We start from the raw sequence: 22,248 nt of genomic DNA on the forward strand, positions 1-22,248 counted from the left end.
ATGTCGAGGAAGCAGAAGTCCAGCATCTGTGTCCTGGAGCCCCAAGGGGCCTCTCTTACCCCCCCGCAAGTTCCTCTCCTGCTCCAGGCTTTGTGCTCTGCCCTGAACCCTGACCCTTAGGGAAGCTGGGTCCTCCCTTTCCCTGGGGATTGCTGCCTGAAGAGCCCTCTTCTCCAGGTACTGGGAGACCCTCCCTGTTAGGATGTGGCTCTCAGACTCCTCACTTGCTCATTTCCTCCTCTTTTGCCTCATGATCTCTCCCCCTTTTCCCTCCCTGGTTCCTTGTTTGAGATGATATTCGATAAATGTCACTATTTTGGACACAGACCTTATAAACTCACCTCCATTAAATCTATGGATTCTACAATTGAAGGTTAGAACATTAGACTTCACCATGTCCAATGAAGATCAGGTAACAGTCATAAGGGTTTCTCAACCAGAGATGAAACAGGAGCCCAGATAAGGATGAGATTCCCATTTATAGGCATAATCTTTTATACCAAACATTTAATATGGAAAGATTATAAAATTAGACTATAAACATCTTTAAATATCTGAGTCAAAAAGAAGTACTGTGAGAACCATGATCAAGGGTAAATGAGAACCCCTGGAAGTGACCAAGAAGAGAATTGTTGTTCCTGAGAGCCTCCTACGCTTTGCAAAGTGAGAAATAAGAGCAGAGCCATGCAGTCTGGGCTGGGAAGGTCCCGGGAGTCCCTGCAAATTCAACCTTGACTCCTTATCAACCTGGGAAGGAAGCTCAGACAGAATCCTGACCAGGTACCACCAACAGGCATGCTGGGAGTTTGAAACCTGGAAACTCAGGTCGGGTGGTTGTGTTCTGGCAGTGAACCCACGAGCTAGGCAGAGCAAACACAGACATCAGGGAATCCTGAAATTCGTTAGTGTATTAGCATACCATTGAGGGGTCTGAGGTCATTCAGTTCAGTTCAGTTCAGTTGCTCATTCGTGTCTGAATCTTTGCGACCCCATGAATCGCATCACGCCAGGCCTCCCTGTCCATCACCAACTCCCGGAGTTCACCCAAACTCATGCATTGAGTCTGTGATGCCATCCAGCCATCTCATCCTCTGTCGTCCCCTTCTCCTCCTCGCCCAATCCCTCCCAGCATCAGGGTCTTTTCCAATGAGTCAACTCTTCACATGACGTGGCCAAAGTATTGGAGTTTCAGCTTCAGCATTAGTCCTTCCAGTGAACACCCAGGACTGGTCTCCTTTAGGATGGACTGGTTGGATCTCTCATTAGGTATCTGGAAAAATCAATGACCAGGCCCAAACTAGACGAAGGCGACTCATTCTACTGCCCTGGGCAGTGACATCAGGAAGACCCAGCTGCAAGTGTGAGAAAGCCCTTCCAGGAGGCTGTGGTGTGAAGTGGGGGAGGAGGAGGTCTGAGTCCAGCAGGGGGCGCTGTGGGCCTGGTCCCGAGAGCCCAGGGTCCTGGCCAGGCAGGCTGGCACCTCCTCCCTTGGCTCTTGCCCATGTGGGCAGCAGGGTCCCCACTGGAGGGTAATGTCCTGCACCTGGGCGCCCAGGGGAAATGGCAGCTCTCAGCTCAGAGCCACAGGCTTGCCTCTCAGTTCCCGCTGCTCTGTTGTTGGGTCAGTGCCCAGACCTGAAATCCAACTGAGGACAGAGGGACGGTCATACAACAAGAATGAACTTCCTTCAGGAACCTCGGCCTCAGGGATACCTGGACAGGGGATGAGAGACCCCTGCAGAGGCTGCCCCATTGCCCACAGAACGCCCGGGTGTTCCCCGTGGAAGAGGGATGCAGGCAAGGACCCTCTGTCACCATCGGTGTCATTTAAAAACGTTCCCTGTTGGGTTATTTGGCAATTTCAACATTTTGAAGTGAACCATGGAAACTGACATTGTGTCAGTTTTTGTGGCTCCATTACTCGTTCCTTCCCGTTTTATTAATACTTTATGTTAACACTTGTAACATGAAAGATATGAAATCAGAAGTTCAGCCAAACTGTCATCAATATGTTCCTATAAAAAGAAAAGAATTCAGTAGGAATACATAATAACCCCTTGCACCGCTCCCACTCCCTGCAGCCTCTTCTGCTCCTCTCTTGCTCTTTCCTAAGAGCACCCCTCTGATCCATGACTTTCCTCCCCAATCTGGGCTCCTCTCTACAACCCTTCACCAGCGACCTCCTCCTCCAGACCAACGTCACTCTATCAGGTCATGGGTCGGTTTCCAGGCTTCCTTGACCAGCCTTGTCCTCCCTTGCAACCTCTCTAGCCCTCCTACCAGAGAAGCCTCAGGTCTCCAGACTTCAGGTGTGACCCCAGCTCATCCCCTCCCGGCCAGGGCGGTCACTGCTGCCTTACCTGGACCTCCTTTAACTCAGCCTGTCTTCCTATCGTCACTTCTGAGTGTCCGAGGTCAGCAGACCTGACCTGTCACGCACGTTCCCTCAAGTCAGCTCTGAGCTGACCTATGGCTCCCATACCTCAGCCTGCCCTGTTTTCACAGGCTGCTCAGAGATAAGCACTCCCCAGTGGAGAGGCAATATGTGGCAGAAAGAGCTGGTTCTAGCCCTTCCTCAGTCAAAATCCAAACAAGTTAGGAATGCAAATATCTTTGTAGAAATATTTTTACTGGATAGTATTTAAAATTTCCTAGGATACCTATGAAGTCATTTAAAAAGAACTTTTTAATAAAAAAAGAACTTACGATGATAATTAGTTTTCCAGAACTGTACCCTTGTAAGTGAAAAATTAAGAGAGAACGTCGATTTTCCGTCAGTTTAATTCATGCACAGATTTTAAGGAATGACTGTAGATTTTCACTAATCCATTACCACATTTGGTTCGTTTAAAATCTCACACACCCAGAGTGTAACACCTCACCAGTGCAGGGCAAGCTACAGTCAACCGTTCTTTTCCAACCAATCACTTCGACCTCTACCTTCTCTAACCTGCTATTTGGGATGGTTGGTCCTAACAGCTATTACGTATCAGGATCCCTGGGGACACACCCTGCTCAGAGCCCTTCAGAGTCTCAATAAAAACTGCCAGGAGCATCACCAGGCCTGCTCCCTGCAGCCGGTGCCCTGTGCCTGCAGGACAGACGCCCGGGAGGGGCCACTTCATAAGACAGGCCATGAGACAGGGTCCAGCGTGTGGAAGGCTTCACACACAGTAAGTTCTGTTCAGTTCAGTAGCTCAGTCATGTCCGACTCTGCGACCCCATGGACTGTAGCACGCCAGGCTTCCCTGTCCATCACCAACTCCTGGAGTTTACTCAAACTCATGTCCATTGAGTTGGAGATGCCATCCAACCGTCTCATCCTCTGTCATCTGCTTTTCCTCCTTTCCTCAATCTTTCCCAGCATCAGGGTCTTTTCAAATGAGTCAGTTCTTTGCATCAGGTGGCCAAAGTATTGGAGCTTCAGCTTCAGTATCAGTCCATCCAATGAATATTCAGGACTGATTTCCTTTAGGATGGACTGGTTGGATCTCCTTGCAGTCCAAGGGACTCTCAAAAGTCTCCTCCAACACCAGAGTTCAAAAGCATCGTTTCTTTGGTGCTCAGCTGTCTTTATAGTCCAACTCTCAACTTTTCCATGACTACTGGAAAAACCATAGCTTTGACTAGACAGACCTTTGTTGGCAAAGTCATGTATCTGCTTTTTAATATGCTGTCTAGGTTGGTCATAGCTTTTCTTCCAAGGAGCAAGCATCTTTTAATTTCATGGCTGCAGTCACCATCTGCAGTGATTTGGAGCCCAAAAGTGAAGTCTGTCAGTTTCCACTGTTTCCCCATCTATTTGCCGTGAAGTGATGGGACCAGATGCCATGACCTTAGTTTTCTAAATGTTGGGTTTTAATCCAACTTTTTCACTCTCTTTTGCTTTCATCAAGAGGCTCTTTTGTTCAAACACACAGTAAAGATGCAGGCATTTAGGAATGCTGAGTCCCACCTCAGGCCTCTCTCCACACCTTCACCCCCTCCTCAGAGAACTGCCCCCTCTTCCTCAGGGCTGAGGGGACGCACAGAGGAAGGAGGGCTCTGCCCACCAGGGAGGAGGCCCACAGAGGAGGGACCCTGCTGTCCTGCACAGAAGGAGACCCACTTTCCTGCTCCGGGGCCGGCACTGCCCTGACCTGATCCTGATCTGAGAGGAATTTGTGTCTCAGATGCCCCTCGGTCCTGACCCCTGAGCAGTCATGGAAGCCCTGGACAGATTCATCCTGAGGATTTGAGGGGAGCCCATGATGGCCCTGAGCTCAGGGGGACACAGAAGGGGCACCTGGCCTGGTGCTAAAGAGGGGACAGTGCACAGAGCAGGAGGCAGGATCTGTCCTTGAGGGCCCTGGTCTCCAGGTCACAGGATGTGTGTCTGGGCCTGGACAAGGGGTGGGGGGCGCTCGGGGTCCATTTCTGAAGCTGGGTGGTGGGAGGCAGAGCTGGGCCCCCCGACAGAGCTCCCTGACAAGGCCTGGTGGCCTCTGCTCAGGGCTCCCAGCTGTGACTCCCATTCCTGAGACCCACAGAGCCCTACCCCTGACAACTCTCTGGCCACCGTCAGGCATAGAGACCTGGCCCAGGGCCTGGGAGGGTATGTGATGCACGGGATCCTTTGCATGAAAGGACCCTCCCCCTCTCAGGGTATGAAGAGGGGAAGGAGCGGTGTGGGGACACTCTTCTCAGCTGTGAGGCTACAGAGGGCAGGATGCCCTGACTGTGTCCACCATGGCCTGGTCCCCTCTGCTTCTCACCCTGGTTGCTCTCTTCACAGGTGACTGGATGTGGGGACAGGGGAAGGGCCCTGGGAAGACTAACAGGCCCTGCTCCCTGCTGTCCTGTCAGGACCCCAGAGTCACCATGTCTGTCTCTCCCCCGTCCAGGATCCTGGGCCCAGGCTATGCTGACTCAGCCGCCCTCCGTGTTCGGGACTTTGGGTCAGAGGGTTACCCTCTCCTTCACTGGAAGGAGCAGCAACACTGGGGGTCTTTATGTCAGCTGGTACCAACAGCTCCCAGGAAAGGCCCCTAGACTCCTGACATATGAAAATAGCAAACAACCCTCAGGACTCCCAGATTGACTCTCTGGCTCCAAGCCTGGCAACTCAGCCTCTCTGACCACCTCAGTTCATGCTGAACGATACTGATTATTACTGTTTCTCATGGGCTGATGGCTTGAAAGTTTGCACAGTTCTTCAGGCCAGAGAGAAGGAGACAAAAACCTGCTTCCCCCACAGCCATGGGGCTCCCAGGGCAAGGTGTTGGCCCCTCCCTTCCTGGAGTCCCTGAGATCATGGAACCCAGCAGACTGAGTGTCCCCTGACTGCAGCACAGCTGCCCCCTCAGCTTGACTCCCCTCCCTAGGCCAGCGGCACACAAGGGGTGGTCACACGTCCCTGGATGAAGGAGCTGCTCACAGCAATTGCCCCCGGCTCCCAGGTCGGAGTCGGCAGCACGGAGCAGGGGAGTCAGTGCGCCCTTGCTGGGTCACTGGGCAGTGAATGCACATCCCTGAGCTTCCACCACAGAAGCAATTTCTGTTAAAGGAAAAGGAAATGGAACCCAGAGTTTCCACAAGCAATTTCCACACAGTCCAGGATCCAGTAAAAATCGTCACTTCTATCAAGAACCAGAATACTAAATATTGAAGGGAAGTGAGAAGGCATAGACATCACTGGTGAGATGCTGAGATGATGAAATCAGGTGACAGATGTTTTTAGGGACAAATCATCAAATCTATTTGATGAGCAGATACAAACACTGTTGGGTCCTAAGGAAAAGGAGATAAATGTAGGAAAAGGAGAAAAAGTAGTCAGAATCACCTGAAAATACAATAGGAGAAATAAAAAAGAAGTATCTGCACACTATCAAAGACGTGTAATACTTATTGCTATTCAATTCACTCATTTGTTTATTGAAAGAGTGTTTGCTGACAGGAAAAAAGAGCGCCCCTGCTTCCTCTCATAAGGCTTCCCAGGTGTCACTAGAGGTACAGAACCCGGTGCCAATGCAAGGGACATAAGAGAAGTGGGTTCTGTCCCTGGGGTGGGAAGATCCTCTGGAGCAAGAAACGGCAACCCTCTCCAGTGTTCTTGCCTAGAGAATCCCATGGACAGACAAGCCTGGTGGGCTAGAGTCCACGGGGTCGCAAAGGAGTCAGACAGGATTGAGAACCAAGTAACTGAGCGGCACCTTGCTCCCAGTCTCACCGCCGAGAACGTTCCCCGGGTGCGTCACCAGGGGGCGCTGTGCACCTGCTCAGAACTGGCAGCCCCTCAACGCACCCCCACGGTCCCCTGAGCTGGCCCTGCACCCAGGCTCAGCGGACTGAGTTGGATGTGAGAGCAGGTGCTTCCTCTCAGGGGACAGACTCAGAGCCGCGGCCCCCAGGCCTCCTCCTGGGACTGAAGCTGCACCCAGGGCTGAACACCCAGAATTGGAGGATGAAGGGGTCAGGTAGTCATCAGTGCCCACCCTCTTCCCAGAAAAAGAGGAGGGAAGGAGCCCCTAGAGCCCACCCGGTGAACCCCTCCAGCTCTCCTCAGCCTGCGCCCGCTCCTCCTCATCTCTTTGCTCAGAGCCTGCCCTCCCGCTCTCCTCATTCGTGACTTTCCTCCCAATTCTGGGCCTCGCTCTTTCTACAACATACACTGTTGGCCTCCACAGTGATGACCAAGCTCATGCTCTTAGAGAGTCATGAACGAGTTTCCAGATCTTCCTGAAACACTCACTTCCTCATCCCCCTCCTTGAACGTCTCTAACCCTTGCTTCCCGAGAAGCCTCAGGTTTCTGGCTCTCAGGTGTGACCCCAGCTCGACCCCTCCCTGTTCCACCTCTGGTTCCCCCTCATTTCCCAGGGGACCCAGTGATGCCCACCCAGCAGCTGATTTATCCCGTGAACGTTCACACTCTGTCTTGTGTGCCCATCGAGTCAGGATTCAGGAGGGGAGAGAAACCCTGGTCCTGACACCTGGGAAATGATTTCCTGGCTGAGGAGTGTCTGTGCTCAGCTGCTGTGGGACTGACTTTATGCACAGTGAGCCCAGGAGAAGCTGCTGGAGCCCTGGGCTGGGAAAGCAGACCCTGTCCTGGGGCTCTGCCCCTGGGGCTGTGACTGCTGCTCTGTCTGACCATGTGCATGGTCCCGTCTGAGATTCCTGAGAACAGCTGATCTGCCTTGTTATGCCCTGTGTCTCATCTCAGATCTGAGACCAACCCATGGCTCTGATAACTCAGCCTGCCCTGTTTCACAGAGAGAACGTCCTGCTAAGACATGAAAATCCTTTAGTGGAGATGCTTGTCAGAAAGGCTTTAAAATGATCTTATTTAAAGAACAGAATCTACAAGGAACATTATGTTTTAGAAATAGTACCATGGCAATGCAAAATTAAAACAGAGCCAGAGTCGGACACAACTTAGTGACTGAACCACAACATTTTCTTCAGTTAAGTTTAGGCATCTATTTTAAGTGATGACCTTAGATTTTTCCTACTCCATGATCACATTTTGGTTCATTTAAAATCTCAAAGTCACACATCCACTGTGTAACACTCACATGCACTACAGGGTAAATTACACCTGGATCTTTTTTTCCAACACAACTCTTCCTGAACTGTGTAACTTCAAAGCCAGTTTTGGGAAAGTTGACTCTAAGAGCTCTGATCACTAGGTCACAGGATGTATGTCTGGGCCAGGACACCAGGGGGCCATCCAAAGCCATTCCTGTGGGTCTGCAGCTATGAGATCTGAGATGAGTCCCCTGGTGCTTCCAGGTGCTTTCTGCTCAGGGTTCCCAGCTGTGACCTCCCATCCCCAAGCCCCACACAACCCCGCCTCTGATCACCCACTGGACTCCTTAGGGCACAGGAAGCTGACCCAGGTCCCAGAGGTGATCAGAGCATTGTGGGGGTGGTGTGGGAAGGACTGTCATTTGCATGAAAGGCCCCGCCCCCTCTCAGCATATGAAGAGGGGAAGGAGTGCTGTGGGGATGCTCTGCTCAGCTGTGGGGCCACAGACGGCGGGACGCCCTGACCATGTCCACCATGGCCTGGTCCCCTCTGCTCCTCACCCTGGTCACTCTCTGCACAGGTGACTGGATGCGGGGACAGGGGAGAGGTCTTGGAAAGACACACATGCTGTGCTCCCCGCTATCGTGTCTGGACCCCAGACTCACCATCTCTGTCTCTCTCCCTTCTAGGATCCTGGGCCCAGGCTGTGCTGACTCAGCCGTCCTCCGTGTCCGGCTCCCTGGGCCAGAGGGTCTCCATCACCTGCTCTGGAAGCAGCAACAACATCGGTAGATATGGTGTGGGCTGGTACCAACAGGTCCCAGGATCGGGCCTCAGAACCATCATCTATGGTAGTAGCAGTCGACCCTCGGGGGTCCCCGACCGATTCTCCGGCTCCAAGTCTGGCAACACAGCCACCCTGACCATCAGCTCGCTCCAGGCTGAGGACGAGGCGGATTATTTCTGTGCAACTGGTGACTACAGTAGCAGTACTGTCACAGTGCTCCAGGCCAGGGGGGAAGTGAGACAAAAACCTGCTCTCCCCCAAGTCACGGGCCTCTCGGGGCTGAAGCATCTTCTGCCAATGCAGACATTTCTGTTGTTTGTTTGATTTAAAACGTGGGTCTGAGCCCCACACCAGGAAATTGGTCTGGGAAATCCTTTCAGTTCTTCTTCATTCTGCGCCCTCACCAAGGCTTTGCTTTTGGCAACCACATTTTATATGAATATCTGAAGTTGAGCAGAAGGCCCTGAATGCCAGAGGCAGGTCCTGGCAGACAGAGTCCATGACGGTCAGGTCAGAACCAGAGAGACAGCGTCCAGCTGCGTCTGATTCAGGACACTTCAGGTCCTCGGCTGTCCTTGGGCTGAGGTGAGGCCCAGGCTGCTGCTCCTGCCTTTCCTGTGACCGCCTCTCAGGCTCCCCCAGGGCTCCAGGCCTGCGGGGGACTAGACCAGGATTCCTGTCAAACTGTGGGAATGGGGCCGCCCAGGGGTTCCCTGCTCAGGCTCTGCTGGACCTTCTGCTGCTGCTGCCCCACCCTGGGTCCAGGTCATCGAGGGGTCTGCCCGTGCATGGAGGCTCCTCTCTCCCCTCTGTCCTCAAATCCGCCCCCACCCCGCCCCCACAGCAGCCCATTCCCAGGAGAGGGTCTCAAAGGACACAGAAAATCTGTCTCCCATCACTGGGGACACAGGGTCTGTTAGTCTCTATCTCAGTGTCCGAATTGGGGGTCCATCAACGTCTCTCAGCCCTGGCAGACCCCCACGCCATGGGCCCTCTCCTGCACAGGGAGCAGGTCCTGCTCTCAGCCTGCTCTGACCCCTCGTGGTGTCCGGGGCTCAGGCAGGGGGGACTCAGCCAGGGTCGGTGACTCCATGGACGCTCAGCCACACTCACCTGCCTGGGAACAGCAACGCTGTTGGCACTAAGGGGGCAACTTGGCTGCCGTCCCAGTCGTGCTGAGTCCCAGGCTCCTGAGCACAGGAGTCACAACCCGCCCGCAGGGTCTCAGCGAGGCTGGAGGGCTCCGAGTCAGGTGGGGCCCCCTGACCATCTCTGGGCCCAGCCGGAGGACAAGGCTGATTGTTCCTGCTCAGCTGGGACTCAGCCCTGCTGCTCACAGGAGGCCTCACCCAGGGGCAAGTGACCCCAACCCTGAGCTCCGGGCCTCACCCGCAAGTGGGGTCACGGAGCACAGGTCACATGCCTGTGTCCTGCTCCCTGTCACTGCCCTTTCACACACACGTGCGGGGTCTGCACATTGGCTGCCTGGGCTGTGGGGCCACAGTTAACAGTGATGTATTTTAGAATAAATGGGATTATTCCTTCTAATTCTACCTTTTCCCTTAAGCCTTAAATTTGCCTTATCCTCAATTTTCATACACAAAAAACGACATATTTTCCTCTGTGTCAGAGGAACCTTGCTTAATAGGCTCCAAATCAAGCAGTTTGGACCTTTGGCTGGTGGAATCGGGCCTCACACACAGCTACTGAGAAAGGAACACAATTACTGCACATTGTGGGAGGCGGACACTGTAGCAGCAGCTCAGAAATGGACATAAAGTCATATTTCGTTTCACGTGGTGAGAATAAGAATGTTGTGGCCACACTTCACAACTTACAGCACAAATTTCCCCCGGAAGCCCCTCCCCTGCTCTTCCTGTTCTTCTGCTCCATGTAAGAGCGTAAGGGGAAAGTGAATCCAGAATACTCCACAACGTTCCCACTGACTTGTACAGACACGTGATCATTTTAAGTTCTGATCAATTCTCACGTGGTTTTCTAATATTTTCATTGGGTATCTCTGGAGAATCTTAAATTAATGGTTGTATTGTTAACTTTGGAAAAGGCAATGGCACCCCACTCCAGTAATCTTGCCTGGAAAGTCCCACGGATGGAGGAGCCTGGTAGGTTGTAGTCCATGGGGTCGCTAAGAGTCGGACACGACTGAGGACTTCCCTTTCACTTTTCACTTTCATGCCTTGGAGAAGGAAATGGCAACCCACTCCAGTGTTCTTGCCTGGAGAATCCCAGGGCCGGGGGAGCCTGGTGGGCTGCCGTATGGGTTGCACAGAGTCGGACACGACTGAAGCGACTTAGCAGCAGCAGCAGCATTGTTAACTTTCTTCTGAAAGGTTGCAAGTAGGTTGAGGCCACCCCTGTTTATTAATGGTTTCTCAGGGGAGACCTAGCTTAGCCCCTAGACCTGGTGCTGCTGTGAGTGACCACACTGCAGCCCTGAGGCCCTGGACTGCTGTGACTGGCAATGGTTTCAGGGCCTGTGTGTGTGGAGACCCCTGATCCCTCACAGACCACAGCTGACTCTATGGCTCCCTGCACCCTGAGCAGTGACATCAGTGTCGGCCACTCTGCTGTTACTGGAGCCAGCAGAAGCCAGCGAGCCCTCCTCGGTCCTCCGGTCCTACCACTCAGACTCCAGTAAGAACCAGGCTCCAGGGTCCCCGCAGGTTTTCTGGATTCAAAGATGCCTCGGCCAACGTGGGCCTCTTGCTCGTCTCTGGGCTGCAGCCTGAGCATGAAGCTGACTCTGACCGTGCAGGCTGGTGCAACAGGGCTTCTCACAGCGACACAGGTAGATGGGAAACTGGGATGAGAGGCTCAGCCTGTCAGGGGCTTATTCTTAGACAACCGTCAAATGTTAAATAATACCCCAGAATCAATTCATTCCTGAGGTATGTTCTGGTTCATAGTATGTCTACTCTCAGTTGTACAGTCAGTTTTGCTGAAGTCTCAGAAAATGTAAACAATTTCTGATACCGCTGAAGTGCACCCTGGTCATCCGTGTGATCAAGGGAGCTGTGGAGCTGAGCTCCCTCACTTGAGATCAGGAGCAGGAGGCTTTCCCAGATGTGCCTTCAGCAGAGTCCGTGGACCATCCCAGCAGGCAGATCATTGCCCAGGGTGTGAACCCTGCTCCTGAAGGGGCAGAGCAGAGAGCGTGAGGAGTGAGGGGCACCGCTGATACATGGCAGGAGGCAGGGAAGCCCGGGAGAGGTTCTCCTGACCCACAGGTGCGGGCTGTGTCCTGCCCTCTGCTTCTCTCGTCTCCACCCCATTGGAGCGTTTCCTACTTCCGGGTTGGGGTGGTCTGTGGACTGTCAGGAGCAGGGGCTCCACAAGATGTGCCCATGTCCCTCTGCTTGTGATGCCCCGATGAGCCCAGATCCAAGAGCCCCACGGCCTGTAGAAGAATCAGCGGGGAAGGGGGATCACCATGGCAATGATGACAAGGGATTCCAGGCAAAGTCCCTGCCTTTGTGACCGATGACAGACGTGAGGGACACTGAGGGGTTAGGCCCTGATCTCTGCCCTCTGGTTGGTCCACACCCCGTCCTTGATCACTCTGGACCCCAGCCTGGTGAGGAGGCTGGTCATCAGTGTCACACAGCTCATCACTAACCACAGCCACAGGGAATCCCCGTGTGATGGGGATGTCTGATGAAAGCTTGTCCTCTACTCCCGTGTCGACCCATCACTGCCTTGACCCTGCCTGTGACCTCACCAGTCCTGGTTCAGGTCTCTGCTCTCACTTGTGCTATTAAATCCAGGCAGTGTCACCTCCTCATCCTGGTCCATCATTATGGGGTCCACGAAGATTGCCAGGAGAAATATCAATAACCTCAGATATGCAGATGACACCACGCTTATGGCAGAAAGTGAAGAGGAACTAAAAAGCCTCTTATGAAATTGAAAGTGGAGAGTGAAACAGTTGGCTTAAAGCTCAACATTCAGAAAACGAAGATCATGGCATCTGGTCCCATCACTTCATGGGAAATAGATGGGGAAACAGTGGAAACAGTGTCAGACTTTATTTTTCTGGGCTCCAAAATCACTACAGATGGCAACTGCAGCCATGATAAAAGACGCTTACTCCTTGGAAGAGAAGTTAAGACCAACCTAGATAACATATTCAAAAGCAGAGGCATTACTTTGCCAACAAAGGTTCGTCTAGTCAAGGCTGTGGTTTTTCCTGTGGTCATGTATGGATGTGAGAGTTGGACTGTGAAGAAGGCTGAGTGCTGAAGAATTGGTGCTTTTGAACTGTGGTGCTGGAGAAGACCCTTGAGAGTCCCTTGGACTGCAAGGAGATCCAACCAGTGCATTCTGAAGGAGATCAGTCCTAGGTCTTCTTTGGAGGGAATGATGCTGAAGCTGAAACTCCAGTACTTTGGCCACCTCATGCACAGAGTTGACTCATTGGAAAAGACTGTGATGCTGGGAGGGATTGGGGGCAGGAGGAGAAGGGGACGACAGAGGATGAGATGGCTGGATGGCATCACTGACTCGATGGACGTGAGTCTGAGGGAGTTGGTGATGGACAGGGAGGCCTGGTGTGCTGTGATTCACGGGGTCGCAAAGAGTCAGACACAACTGAGCGACTGAACTTGACTGAACTGAAAGTTTCTCTTTCTCTCTGGTCTCCAAATACAAGCAGAATGCCCATGTGCCCAGATACACAGGGTCCCTCACAGGTACTGGGCAGGATGTCAAGGAAGCAGAAGTCCAGCAGGTATGTCCTGGAGCCCCAGGGGGCCTCTCCCACCCCCTGCATGTCCCTCTCCAGCTCCAGGCTTTGTGCTGTGCCCTGAACCCTGACACTTAGGGAAGCTGTGTCCTCCCTTTCTCCGGGGATTGCTGCCTGAAGTGCACTCCTCTCCAGGTACTGGGAGACCCTCCCCATTAGGATGTGGCTCTCAGACTCCTCACTTGCTCATTTCTTCCCTTTTGCCTCATGATCTCTCCCCCTTTTCCCTCCGTGCTTCCTTGTTTGAGATGATATTGGATAAATGTCACTATTTTGGAAACATACTTTATCAACCCACCTCCATTAAATCTATGGATTCTATCAATTGAAGGTTAGAACGTTAGACTTCACCATGTCCAATGAAGATCAGGTAACGGTCATAAGGGTTTCTCAACCAGAGATGAAACAGAAGCCCAGACAAGGATGAGATTCCCATTTATAGGCAGAATCTTTTATATCACACATTTGTTATAGAAAGATTATAAAATTAGACTAAAAACATCTTTAAATATTTGAGTCAAAATGAAGTACCGTGAGTGAGCACCATGCTGCTGCTGCTGCTGCTGCTAAGTCGCTTCAGTCGTGTCTGACCCTGTGGGACCCCATAGATTGCAGCCTACCAGGCTCCACCTACCTGGGATTCTTCAGGCAAGAACATTGGAGTGGGTTGCAATTTCCTTCTCCAATGCATCAAAGTGAAAAGTGAAAGTGAAGTCGCTCAGTCGTGTCCGACTCTTCACGACCCCGTGGACTGCAGCCCATCAGGCTCCTCAGTCCATGGGATTTTCCAGGCAAGAGTACTGGAGTGGGGTGCCATTGCCTTCTCCGACCGTGAGCACCAAGATCAAGGGTAAATGAGAACCCCTGGAAGTAACCGAGAGAGAACTGTTGTACCTGAGAGCCTCCTATCTCTTTGCAAAGAGAGAAATAAGAAGAGAGCCATGCAGTCTGGGCTGGGAAGGTCCCGGGAGGCCCTGCAAATTCAACCTTGACTACCTATCACCTGGGAAGGAAGTTCAGGCAGAATCATGACCAGGCACAACCTACGGGCATGCTGGGAGTTTGAACCCTGGAAACTCAGGTCTGGGTAGTTGTGTTCTGGCAGTGAACCCACAAGCTAGGCGGAGCAAACTCAGACATCAGGGAGTTCTGAAATTCATTAGTGTGTCAGCATACCACTCAGGGCTCTGAGGTCTTTCAGTTCAGTTCAGTTGCTCAGTCGTGTCTGACTCTTTGTGACCCTATGATCGCATCACACCAGGCCTCCCTGTCCATCACCAACTCCCGGAGTTCACCCAAACTCATGTGCATTGAGTCGGTGATGCCATCCAGTCATCTCTTCCTCCGCCATCCCCTTCTCCTCCTCCCCCAATCTCCCCCAGCATCAGGGTCTTTTCCAATGAGCCAGCTTTTCACAGAAGGTGGCCAAAGTATTGGACTTTCAGCTTCAGCATCAGTCCTTCCAGTGAACACCCAGGACTGGTCTCCTTTAGGATGGACTGGTTGGATCTCTCATTAGGTACCTGAAAAATCAATGACCAGGCCCAAACTAGAGGAAGTCGACTCATTCTATTGCCCTGGGCGGTGACATCAGGGAGACCCAGCTGCAAGTGTGAGAAAGCCCTTCCAGGAGGCTGTGGTGTGAAGTAGGGGAGGAGGAGGTCTGAGTCCAGCACGGGGCGCTGTGGGTCTGGTCCTGAGAACCCAGGGTCCTGGCCAGGCAGGCTGGCACCTTCCTCCTTGGCTCTTGACCACGTGGGCAGCAGGGTCCTCACTGGAGGGTGACATCCTGCACCTGGGCCCCCAGGGGACATGGCAGCTCTCAGCTCAGAGCCACAGGCTTGCCTCTCAGTTCCTGCTGCTCTGTCGTGGGGTCAGTGCCCAGACCTGACATCCAACTGAGGACAGAGGGACGGTCACACAACAAAAATGAACTTCCTTCAGGAACCTCGACCTCCAAGGATACCTGGACAGGGGATGAGAAACCCTAACTCCTACAGAGGCTGCCCCATTGCCCACAGAACACCTGGGTGTTCCCAGTGGAAGAGGGATGCAGGCAAGGACCCTCTGTCACCATCTGCATCTTTTAAAACGTTCCCTGTTGTGTTATTTTGCAATTTAAACATTTTGAATTGAACTATGGAAACTGATATTATGTCAGTTTTTGTGGCTCCCTTACTCGTTCCTTCCCATTTTATTAATACTTTATATTAACGCTTGTAACGTGAAATATTTGAAATCAGAAGTTCAGCCAAACTGTCATCAATATGTTCGTATAATAAGAAAAGAATTCAGTAGGAATATATATTTTTCACCTCTATGAGCTAAGGTTCTCAAACACCTCTGACAAAAATCACGTGAATTTTATTAAACAGTTACTTTAGCAGCAAATCTAACATGAATACAAATAAGAATAGTACTTACATTTTTATGTCAAAGAAACAAGAATGAACAAGACTTTCCCGTCTCTTCCACACACGTTAACGTGAGGTGTCTGAGCTCCTTCTCCTCCTCGTTGCCCCGACACCCCTCCTCCGTCCCGGGTCCATCGGCTCCACCCAGAACCACCCGGGAGGGAGTTTTACAAGGTCCATGATACTCACCACACCTACCTGTTCACATACCGTGTTCTTCTATTTCTGATGATGAAACATGTGTCCCAACTTTGTTGGAACTGAACTTGCCGTGTGTCATAATTGCATGACGAGATGGTGACCTTTACCCGTGAAACCCGAAGTTCTATTGAAGGTACTCCACGTGGTCATGGCTGTTTACAGCACAGGACGCTGTCACCATAAGCCTGCCCATGTGGCTCCGCATGCCACTGCCCACCTCCCATCCTGGTCTCCCCACCTCTGGGACTAGAGACAGCTTAAAAGAGTGCTTCAAGGGCCACCCCTTACCCTTCACAGCAGACACAGGCTCCGGGATTTCCTGCTCGGCTCAGGGCTGGAGGACGGACAGCACCACACAGACTTCTCAGGGTTCCCTGAGAAGACAGAGTGTATTCTAAAGACAGGCTCAGGTGTGGGAAAGGCTGGATTATTGGGGCAAGAGAGGAAGACTTAGGAGAAGGAAATGGCAACCCACCCCAGTATTCCTGCCTAGAGAATCCCGTGGACAGAGGAGCTTGTCCATGGGGTCACACAGAGTCGGGCACGACTGAAGTGACTTAGCATGCATGCGTGTATACAATGGAGAAGGAAATGGCAACCCACTCCATTGTTCTTGCCTGGAGAGTCCCAGGGATGGAGGAGCCTTGTGGGCTGCCATCTGTGGGATCGCACAGAGACGGACAAGACTGAAGTGACTTAGCAGCAGCAGAGGAAGACTTGCAAACTCCTCCTTCAGCCTCAGACACTCAGGGAGGAAACAGAGGATCAAGGTCACCAAGGTCACAGGAGCACATTTGCTGGCAGACGTCACCCCATCACTCAGGGGCTCCTCCCCAAGCTGTCCCCACTCTGCGTGAGGTCCAGCATCTGCCTCCTTCAAGAACGCCCACCCGAGGGGACATCAGGTGACGTGGGCAGGGAGAGGAGGAAGTGATCTGCATGAGGCCCCTCCTCCTCCTGCCGGGCTGGAGGCATGAAAAGGCCCAGGACTCCACCTGCAGCCCAGGAGGCTGAGGAGGCCGCATCCTGGGAGGGTCCCCACCATGGCCTGGATGGTGCCTCTGCTCGGGCTCCTCACTTACGGCTCAGGTCAGGGGCCGGGACTCTGTATCCTTGGGGCACCTCCAAGCAGGGTCTGAGGGCCCTTGTCTCCATAACAACCCCTGTCTCTCTCTTGTTCCTTTTAGGGGTGGATGCTCAGACTGTGGTCCAGGAGCCAGCACTGTCAGTGTGTCCAGGAGGGACGGTCACCCACACCTGTGGACTGAGCTCTGGGTCAGTCACTACCAGTAACTACCCAGCTGGTACCAGCAGACCCCAGGCCAGACTCCCCGACTGCTTATCTACAGCACAAGCAGCCAATATTCTGGGGTCCCTGCTCACTTCTCTGGCTCCATCTCTGGAAACAAATCTACCCTCACCATCACGGGGGCCCAGTCCGAGGTAGAAGCCGACTATTACTGTGGTCTGGGAACTGGTAGTTACAATGCCACAGTGATGTAGCCCATAGGGGAAGTGCTACCAAAACCTGCCCTTGTGCTCAGAGGGCTCAGTGCTTAGTGGCAGGAGAGGCAGGGAGGGGCTGGGACAGGTCAGGGTCCCCATGGGGAGGGAGGCTCTGGGTCCATCTCCTGTCCGGTGGTTCATGGCCACGTGTCTCCTCCCAGCTCTCCCCTGGTGTGTCCATCTCTCCAAGGGGACCCATCTCTGCCCCTGTTGTTGGGAAGGAGGCTTGGCTCCACAGGGAGACTCACACCCCCTCCACTGCCATTAGGACTCTTGTCATTCAAATCACACTAGGAGGTGTACAGCGTCATGAACTTGATCTTGCAGACAAATAATATTTCATTTGCTGGGAGGGACACAAGTAGTGGAATTTTCTAGAAATGCAGTTTCCCATCTACAGCTCCTGAATCACGGCCTTTTGTTGGTGGCAAAAATCTGTGGTTAACAAGAACCTCCCCAAAATATTTAAGAACATCAACGTTCCAGAAGTATGTCTTTGTGTATTATTGTGAAATAACCCCTGAGAATTGTCTTAAATTGGGCCTAGTCACATTAACTTCCCATGACACAGTTCAGTCGCTCAGTCGTGTCTGAATGTTTGCAATCCCATGACACATTCACTCCCAATTCACAATAAAAATACAAAACCCCCCAAACACTATTCACATCTTAATTTCAAAAGAAGATGGAAATTGGGTGGAATTTCCACAAATCTGTGTTGTCTAAGGACACACTTCGAGGCTCCTGGGACGATTTATGTTCCTGCTGCTGCTGCTGCTGCTAAGTCGCTTCAGTCGTGTCCGACTCTGTGCAACCCCATAGACGGCAGCCCACGAGGCTCCCGCACATCTGGGATTCTCCATGCAAGAACACTGGAGTGGGTTGCCATTTCCTTCTCCAATACAGGAAAGTGAAAAGTGAAAGTGAAGTCCCTGAGTCTTGTCCGACTCTAGCGACCCCGTGGACTGCAGCCCACCAGGCTCCTCCATCCATGGGATTTTCCAGGCAAGAGTACTGGAGTGGGGTGCCATTGCCTTCTCCATTATGTTCCTGGAAGAACCTTATTCAGAACTGGCTCCCCAAATCCCCACACGCCCCATTGACTACCCGGGTGCCTGGATGCCAGGTCGTGGCCGGCCCCTCAACAAGTGGAACGCCCCCAGGGTCCCGTCCCTGGAAGCAGGAATGGGCTGGGAGATGGAGCAGAAAGAAGGGGAGACCAAGCGAGGGGAAAAGCAGGCTCGTGTGCACCCCGTCCCTTCTGCTGCTGAGTGTGGGGCCAGACACCTGAGCCTTGACCCCAGCTGGGCCATCAGTGCTGAATATGAGGTGGGTGTGGGTGGCTGGCACTGTGGTCACCCCCTCCCTCCCTGGTGTCCCCGAGACGCCGAAGCCCAGGGAGCTGAGCGTCCATGATCCGTGTAGCACAGCAGGTCCCTCAGCCCGGCTCCCCTCCCTGAGGGCAGCAGCTCAGCAGGGCCTGGTCTCACCCCCTGGATGGAAGGAGCAGCTGACAGGAGTTGCCCAGGGGCCCTGGGCGGAGTCAGACACAGAGCAGTGGGGTCGGTGGGCAGTGAACACACAACCATAATTGATGGACTTTCAGGTGGAAGATACAGGGCAGCCCTGCTTCATTTTCCCCACCACGAACATTCCCCACGCACGACACCAGGGGGCGCTGTGCACCTGCTCAGATGGCAGAACCTGAACACACCCTAATTGTTCCCCTGACCTGGCCCTGTCCCTGGGCTCCCTGGACTGAGTTGGAGGTCTCAGCAGGAGCTTTCTCACAGGAGAAAGACATAGAGCCCGAGCCCTCAAGTTCTTTCTGGGAGTGAAGCTGCAAATGGGCCAAGGATGTCCTGTTCATAGTCACCAGGGCCCCACCATCTTCCCTGGAGCAGAGGAGGGGAGAAGACCCCAGAGTCCACGCCCTGCACCCCTCCAACTCCCTCAGCCACGTCCGATTCCTCCTCAGCTCTTTCCTAAGAGCCTCTCCCCTCCTCCAGCCCCCTCTGATTCATGACTTCTTCCCTATCCTGGGCTCCCTGTTTCTACAACACTCCACACCTGAGCTCCTCCGTCATGACCAGGGTCACTCTGACAGAAACTCATGGACATGTTTCCAGAACTTCCTGAACTGGTACTCACTTCGTTCCCCTCCTTGAACCCCTCTAACCTTTCCTTCCAGAGAAGACTCAGGTTTTCGGCTCTCAGATGTGACCCTAGGTTGTCCCCTCACTGTTCTACCCCTGATTCCCCCTCATTTCCCAGGGGATCCAGGGAAGCCCTCCAGCAGCTGATTTATCCCCTGAGCACTCACATTCCGTCCCGTGTGCCCATTGAGTGAGGAGTCAGGAGGGGAGAGAAACCGTGGTCCTGACACCTGGGAAATGATTCCTGGCTGAGGAGTGTCTGTGCTCAGCTGCTGTGGGATTGATTTTATGCATGGTGAGCACAGGAGAAGCTGCTGGGGCCTGGGCTGGGAAAGCAGACCCTGTCCTGGGGCTCTGCCCCCGGGGCCGTGACTGCTGCTCTGTCTGACCATGTCTATGGTCCCGTCTGAGATTCCTGAGAACAACTGATCTGCTTTGTCATGTCCTGTGTCTCATCTCAGATCTGAGACTGACCCATGGCTCTGATAACTCAGCCTGCCCTGTTTCACAGAGAGAATGTCCTGCTACGACATAAAATCCCCCAGTGGAGATGCCATACATGTTAGAAAGTCTTTAAAATTAAATTATGTTTTAGAAATACTACCATGGCAATGCAAAAGTAAAACAGAGCCAGAGTCGGACACAACCTAGTGACTGAACCACAACATTTTCTTCAGTTAAATTTAGGCATCTATTTTAAGGGATGACCTTAGATTTTTACTACTCCATGAACACATTTTGGTTCATTGAAAATCTCAAAATCACACATCCACTGTGTAACACTCACATGCACTACAGGGTAAGCTACAATTGGCTGCTGTTTTCTATCCAAACACATCCTGAAGCTATAATTACAAAACCACTTTGGGGAAAGTTGAGTCAAGAGCTCTATCACCAGGTCAGGATGTGTGCTTGGGCCAGGACACCAGGGGGCGCTCTGAGGCCTTTCCTGAGGGTTGGCGGCTGGGGGGAGGGGGTGGCCGTGAGAGCAGAGACAGGCCCCCTGGTACTTTCTGGTGCCTTAAGATCTGGATTTCCAGCTTTTACATCCCACACCGAAGCCCCAGGAAACCCCGTCCCTGATCATACACTGGCCTCCCTCAGGAACAGGAAGCTGAGCCAGGTCCCAGAGGTAATCAGAGCACTGTGGGGGTTGGGAGGGTTCATTTGCATGAAAGGCCCCTCCCCCTCTCAGTATATGAAGAAGGGAAGGAGCGGTGTGGGGACGCTCTGCTCAGCTGTGGGGCCACAGAAGGCAGGACGCCCTGACATGTCCACCATGGCCTGGTCCCCTCTGCTCCTCACCCTGGTCACTCTCTGCACAGGTGACTGGATGGGAGGACAGGGGAAGGGCCCTGGGAAGACTCACAGGCCTTGCTCCCCTTTGTCGTGTCTGGACCCCCGAGTCACCATCTCTGTCTCTCCCTTCCAGGATCCTGGGCCCAGGCTGTGCTGACTCAGCCGTCCTCCGTGTCCGGCTCCCTGGGCCAGAGGGTCTCCATCACCTGCTCTGGAAGCAGCAACAACGTTGGATATGGCAATTATGTGAGCTGGTTCCAACAGATCCCAGGATCGGCCCCCAGAACCCTCATCTATGGTGCGACCAGTCGAGCCTCGGGGGTCCCCGACCGATTCTCCGGCTCCAGGTCTGGGAACACAGCCACCCTGACCATCAGCTCGCTCCAGGCTGAGGACGAGGCAGATTATTTCTGTGCATCTTATCAGAGTGGTAACACAGCACAGTGCTCCAGGCCAGGGGGAAGTGAGACAAAAACCTGTTCTCCTCAGACATGGCCTCTGCCATAGCAGCCACTTCTGTTGTCTGTTTGATTTAAAACTGCAGTCTGAGCCTGACACGAGGGATTTGGTCCAGCAAATATTTTCAGATCTTCTTCATTCTGCCCCCTCACCAATGCTTTTCTTTAGCAACCACATACTATATGAATATCTGACGTTGAGCAGAAGGCCCTGAATGCCAGAGGCAGGTCCTGGCGGACAGAGTCCATGACGGTCAGGTCAGAACCAGAGAGACAGCGTCCAGCTGTGTCTGATTCAGGACACTTCAGATCCTCGGCCGTCCCTGGGCTGAGCTGAGGCCCAGGCTGCTGCGCCTTCCTTTCCTGTGTCTGCCTCTCAGGCTCCCCCAGAGCTCCAGGCCAGCAGGAACTAGACCAGGACTCCTGTCTCACTGGGGAAGGTGGGGCAGCCCAGGGGCTTCCTGCTCAGGCTCTGCTGGACCTTCTGCTGCTGCTGCCCCACCCTGGGTCCAGGTCATTGGGGATCTGCCCAAGCATGGAGGCTCCTCCTCTCCCCTCTGTCCTCAAAGTCCCCTCAGCAGCACATTCCCAGGAGAGGGTCTCAAAGGACACAAAAAATCAGTCTCCCATCACTGGGGACACAGTGTCTGTTAGTTCTCTATCTCAGTGCCCGAGGTGGGGGTCCGTCAGCACATCTCAGCCCTGGGAGGCCCCCAAGCCCTTGGGCCTCTCTCCTGCACAGGGAGTAGGTCCTGCTCTCAGCCTGCTCTGTCCCCTCGTGGTGTCCGGGGCTTGGGCAGGGGGGACTCAGCCAGGGTCAGTGACTCTAGGGACACTCAGCCACACTCGCCTGCCTGGGAACAGCAACACTGTTGGCACAAAGGGGGCGATTTGGCTGCCGTCTCAGTCGTGCTGAGTCCCAAGCTCTGAGCACAGGAGTCACAACCCGCCCGCAGGGTACAGCGAGGCTGGTGGGCTCCGGGTGGGTGGGGCCGCCTGACCATTTCTGGGCCCAGCCCAACGACGAGGCTGATTGTTCCTGCTCAGCTGGGACTCAGCCCTGCTGCTCACAGGAGGCCTCACCCAGGGGCAAGTGACCCCAACCCTGAGCTCCCGGCCTCACCCGCACGTGGGGTCACGGAGCACAGGTCACACGC

The 22,248-nt window shown here is 53.4% G+C and overlaps 1 protein-coding gene, 1 long non-coding RNA gene and 1 gene segment (V, D, J or C); all 3 read left to right on the forward strand.

The window, feature by feature from the left end:
- LOC147355818 (immunoglobulin lambda-1 light chain-like) overlaps positions 1-22,248 on the forward strand; it is a 340,682-nt gene that overhangs the window by 59,482 nt on the left and 258,952 nt on the right. For 2 of the 13 annotated variants that reach the window (XM_086348955.1, XM_086348968.1), the window contains exons 1-2: positions 20,559-20,659; positions 20,767-21,070. The exons of the other annotated variants lie outside the window; for them this stretch is intronic. In XM_086348955.1, coding sequence (XP_086205081.1) covers positions 20,605-20,659; positions 20,767-21,070 — 359 coding nt within the window. In that variant the 5' untranslated portion in view covers positions 20,559-20,604. Of the gene's footprint in view, positions 1-20,558; positions 20,660-20,766; positions 21,071-22,248 lie in introns of those variants that run through there. 13 annotated transcript variants of the gene reach the window in all.
- LOC147355819 (immunoglobulin lambda variable 1-40-like) lies at positions 7,948-11,693 on the forward strand. The segment is given in 2 exon segments: positions 7,948-8,088; positions 8,198-11,693. Coding segments are annotated over 2 exon segments (477 nt in total).
- Positions 16,269-17,666, forward strand: LOC147355820 (uncharacterized). Its single transcript, XR_015144822.1, has 2 exons — positions 16,269-16,761; positions 16,860-17,666. It is a non-coding gene; the product is annotated as an uncharacterized LOC147355820 (long non-coding RNA).

Source organism: Bos grunniens, chromosome 17 (genome assembly GCF_055505025.1).
Source record: "Bos grunniens cultivar Pamir isolate PY7600 chromosome 17, Bosgru_T2T1.0, whole genome shotgun sequence".
NCBI lineage: Eukaryota > Metazoa > Chordata > Mammalia > Artiodactyla > Bovidae > Bos > Bos grunniens.